General features: G+C 29.9%; 1 protein-coding gene across 2 annotated transcripts in view; it reads left to right on the forward strand.

Annotated features, from left to right (window-relative positions):
* The window catches only part of LOC100164168 (cyclin-dependent kinase-like 4), a 19,519-nt gene extending 15,254 nt beyond the window's left edge, over nucleotides 1-4,265 (forward strand). For both annotated transcript variants that reach the window (XM_001949164.5, XM_029487559.1), the window contains exon 8: nucleotides 3,916-4,265. In XM_001949164.5, coding sequence (XP_001949199.2) covers nucleotides 3,916-4,041 — 126 coding nt within the window. In that variant the 3' untranslated portion in view covers nucleotides 4,042-4,265. The remainder of the gene's footprint in view (nucleotides 1-3,915) is intronic.
* The last annotated feature ends 1,119 nt before the right edge of the window (nucleotides 4,266-5,384 follow it).

Raw genomic sequence — 5,384 nt, forward strand, 5'->3', positions numbered from 1 at the left:
TAACATTCAATTCAAGAACATTAGAGTTGACTGTAACAAAATATTTATAAATGTTTACATGCTCGAAATTTTAGTGAAATCAGAATTTACCTTCTTACTTACTTTTAATGTTACTAAAAAAATAAATAATTGAAGTTTTTTACTATAATTACCAAATGAAGTAAAAGGGACTTTTTTTTTAGAATACCATCAAATTAAGTATGCAAAAACGCACATTTAGAAAAAAAAATTTCAAAAATCACTTAGAAGCCAAACTGCATTTTATGCATTGTATGCGTTTTTATGATGTTACAAGTCACCCTTAGATTTTTTTGAAAAATAAAACTAAAGGTATACAATTAGGAAAAAATGTTTTTAGACTTCTAATTACAATATTTTTCTTTTGAAGTATCCTTTAATGTATATAAAATATACAAACCCCTAAACTCGACATCTATCATTAAAATCTAAAGCACTTTTGAAAGCAATGATAAATTCGCTGTGATCATGAAAAATATTTGGCTATTTTTTCGGAGGTAATGATTAGACCAATTGCGTGGTTGAAGATAACATTTATGGTCATAAATATGAAAAACATATTTTTAATGGAGGTAAAATGAAATTTTATTAAATACCCTCATAGATATTATCTTGAAATGTTTAAACAAAAACCAAATTGTTACATCTCACCTCGTAGTTCCAAGTCACCTCGATTGACGGTAACCAATGTAAACAATTTATACACAAAAAAAATATATTAATTAATAATTTCTACAAATTATTTCTCCTATTTCTCCAATAGCAAACATTTATAAACAAAAATGTACATCGTAGGTACATCTCAAAATCCCTGTTTGAGCAACTCTTCAGGTTAGACCTATCAGGTCCAATTTTAAATTAATCCACCCAGGGAAACAAGTCCCGAACTCTAAATTTATTTATATACGAAAACGGTATAAATCTTGGCTTAATTTATACTTAATACCCCCTCCATTTTATAATCCTGGCTACGCCACTGGTTGTATACTTGTACCTATGTTTATGAATATTTAAAGATATCAATTCTTATAATACATAAAATAATAGAGAAAGTAAAGTAGGTATGTAGAATAAGTTTTACCACGAAATAAATCAAGATGAGATTGGACAAGAATTTAAAGTAACAAGTAAAAAAATGGACCACAACCCACAATTATACGAAAAAAGGACCTTGCATTTATAATTTTCCCCGGACTTGCAATTCGTAACACCCTCCCTGCATCAACATTTTAGCTAACCGAGGTATATAACGAATTGTGATAAAAAATAAATTATTTTTTTAGGTACCTACCTAGCTTATTAAATTAAACCCATTTAAATTATGCCAATATTAAATATTTATGAACACATTTTGTTATTCATAAGGACCATAGCTTTATAACTATTATCACTTTACCCATTGTCACGTCTTGCATTAACATAAATTGTCGAACGTTGTAAAAATATCAAATAGTATGTAATTTATCATATATTTTGTACAAAATTTTATAGTTAATTAACAGTGTCATAACATCAATTTACCTTTATGTTGTTTTTTAATTAGATGTGCCTAGAAAAAGACCCATTAAGACGATGGACATGTGATCAACTCTTACGACACCCTTTTTTCGATAATTTCTCGTTCAAGTACCCGGAAGGAGATTTATACGAGTTTGAAAAACTTAAAACATTTCGAGAAAAATCAAAGGTAAGTATATTATGATCACAAATGTATTCATATTTATATTATGAAAAAAAATGAGATGAAACGGTTATATACTATACAGTATAGTAGTGAATAGTGGTTCTCGTTCGTAAACTTTATATTACTTTTATAATAATATTTATAATACCCACCTGATGATATTAAATAGATACGGGCCAACTACTTGTAGCTCAAACCCCCCCTACAATATATAAGTATCGCATTACTATAACATTATTGCCAGTAGTGTAGGTATTGAAGCGCATACTGGAGTATACCATACCAGTATTTATAAAAAAATGCGTATACCTACGTGAAAAAATATTAACTTTTAAGTTTACGGTGAATGGTGGGCAATAATTATTATTGTTTTATTCTGTTTTAAATTGTATTTTTTCTTTTTAAATTCTGGCCTCTGGGTTACCCGTAGTTACCCCGTACCACTACCACTAGAAAATCATTTATTATTCAATTAAGGTCAGTCAGCCTGGCACCCCGAAATTTTAATTTTGAAATCAAACCATACTAAAAAATTACTAACAAAATTGTAATTATTTGCAACCATAAAATCTAAATTTGTAATCTAAGTATTAACCCCCAAATTGTGTTTAATTTTTTGAATGCTAGGCTGACGTCAACCTAGCACCTTGAATTCAAAATTTCGAAGTCAAATTACACTAAAAAATTAGTAGGTGCCAGACCCTTCGGACCTAATGGACTTGTACAATTATAATCATAAATATAACTGATGTGTAAATGGAGCGTCTGTTCAAAATATTTACAGTGAATAAAAATTGATTTGTATTATCCACATATTATATGGATAATTTGTATATTATTTTTGGTTTTTTATCTTGTTTTTCAATAACGTATTAACGTGTTATCGTGTCAGAACTATGGAGTAAGAAACGAAAGCAAGTATTTTGACCAATTTTCTAGCGCATACAGAGCTTGCGGAGCTAACCGTTAATTTCTTAAATACTGCTCAAAAGGTATACCGTAATACCGGTATACCCGGTAAACCAGTGATTTCTCAAACACCGCTTTAACGGTTTATCGAAATACTGAAGTACCGACCTCCCGTTCAATACCCCGAAGTCACTTTACTCTCTATAGACCATACAGTATACTATAAGTTACTTTAAGTTACATATTAATATATTATAATATATACATATATAATTGTTGGTCTGTTTCATTATCTACACTCAAAACTATTGAACCAATTGTCGGTATACTTCTGTATATTTATCGGTATTCCTGTATACCGGTAATCCTGTCTTTTAAAATATTTGTCGAAGATTAAATATTTGATCCGTTGTGTATCTCCCAGGTCTAAAACCCCCTTGGTAGTCTCCGATAATCTCTTCTGACTTTCCGTTTAGTCTTGACAGGACACAATTTGAGAACATTTTATACGTCACATTTAGGAGTGCTATCCATCAGTAATTGTTGCAATCTTGTCTCCTACACTTTTTATAGATAGGAAAAATCAAAACTGTTTTCAATCCTCCGGTATTTTTTTCCGGCATCTAAATTTGACATACCTACTAATTTCCATATTCTTATCAGTATTTCCTTTGCTCCATTTTTTAGTAGCTCAGCTTGTATTTCATCCTCTCCCGCAGATTTATGGTACTTTAATAATTTTTTTTGCATTTTTATCTCTTTTATTGTTGGTTCTGAGCACGTTTGGTTGTTCCAAGGTTATGATTCAAAACTGAAGACTTCACAGCTTAGTAATTCGTTAAATTATTCACCTCATCGGTTAGCTATTTCCTCACTTGAAGTTATTAAGGTTCCGTCGTCTTTCTTTAAGAATCTTTGTCTCTATTTATATCCTCCGAAATGGTGGTTTATTCACTTGTACATGTCCCTTGTTTTATGTGCTCTATAGGCAAGTTCTGCGTTGTCCATTATGTCTCGGATGTATGTTCTCTTTTCCCTCCTCAATATGCTGCTAAGCTTCTCTTTGATATGTTTTAAATCTTCCCAGGAGATTTTCGTTAATCATGTAATTTAACAAGTTCCTTCTTGCCATTCTTCTTTTCTTTTAATATATAATAATAATAGATTTTTAAAATGGCATTTAAAACTGAAAATAAAAACAAAAACGTACTTCAGATAAAAAGTGGGTAATTATAATTTTTACCTATTGCCTGCCTATTAGCTTTGTCAATAATTGGTAATCAGTTTGCGTTGATTTTTCACAGAATGGACATTACGTGAATATAGCATCAACGCTGTTTCCACAGATACCGAGCAACAATCAAAGCCCTGACTTGACTCGTCCTTTAAAAGTGGCGCAAAAACATTTTGACCATTTACCAGACATATGATCAAAACTATGTCAACAATATTATCGTCGTCAGAAGTCGTCATCACATTACAATCATACTATACCTATTACTTACTACCTACTTACCTAAATTAACCTTGCATATACCGTAAGATATTTCACCTGTTTACCTATTATGTACCTGCTATGTTGTGAAAAATATATATTATATTATGTTCAAAGTTTATTTACTATAATTTATCTCATGTTTTTATAATATATTTTACTAATTATTATTAATTTACATTCTAACATACCAATATTAATACATTACCGATTATACCCTGTATTTTAATAATGCTTGTGTACACATTTTAAATATAGGTGAATATTAAAAATTGTAAACCCGCCTTTTACAAAAAAATTACCAAAATAAAAAAATAATGTAAGCGCGTATACCAGCTATGATTATTGAACAATAAACAATAACAAATATATCGAGTTTACTTTTGATTTTATTTATTTAATAATAATCAGCTGCACGGCTGTGACTTTTGTATTTTAGATAGTAGCATGATTTGTATTAATTTAAATAAAAATATTTCTAGTGAAAAAAGTAATCTTATGCGTAATGTAAATTAATGCGAGTTTTTTTTAAAAAATACAAATTTTTGATCTAAGTCCGATACATTTTAATATTTCCAACTGAAACCACCATGTATGGCCTAAATATTATAAATTATAATTTTAAATTAGGTATACATAGCAATATTTCCTCAAAAAAAAGTTTTTGGAATTATTAATGTTTTACATAATTTGGCATCATAACAAAATAACATTTATAAAAAAAATCATATTTTTTCAGTTGTTTATTTTTTTAAATGACAGCTTACACTTTGAATTTAATCGTCCAAACCAGAATATTTCTTTGACAATTTATTTTTTTTTTATTTTTTACAATAAGGTACTCCTAGCTTTCGCTATCTATACCTAGAGATGAAAGATAAAATACATTTTGGCGTGTTAAGTGCGATAAATAAATAAGTTACAATTTTACGTTAGATGATAACAGTAGTTAGAGAATTAAGTTAGATAGTGTCTTGAGGAATTAGGTCATGCGGGCGGCCTCGTTTGAGACGGCGCTGTGGAGGTGGTCTGATGTTGATGCGGTAGTGCATTGAGCCTGTTGACTTATGGATGGATTCGAAGAAGCTCACAGCCGTGAGCTTGATATGGTCTTGAATAGTGGAAATTTTGAGGTCTTTGTGTATATTTGAGTTTCTTACGAACCATGGAGCGTTTGTTATCGTTCTTAAAACTTTGTTTTGAAATATCTGCAGTTTTTCGAGATGAGTTTGTGCGCAATTACCCCAAATAGGGCACGCGTAAGTGATTAATGGACGT

This window comes from Acyrthosiphon pisum, chromosome X, assembly GCF_005508785.2.
Source record: "Acyrthosiphon pisum isolate AL4f chromosome X, pea_aphid_22Mar2018_4r6ur, whole genome shotgun sequence".
NCBI classification, from domain to species: domain Eukaryota; kingdom Metazoa; phylum Arthropoda; class Insecta; order Hemiptera; family Aphididae; genus Acyrthosiphon; species Acyrthosiphon pisum.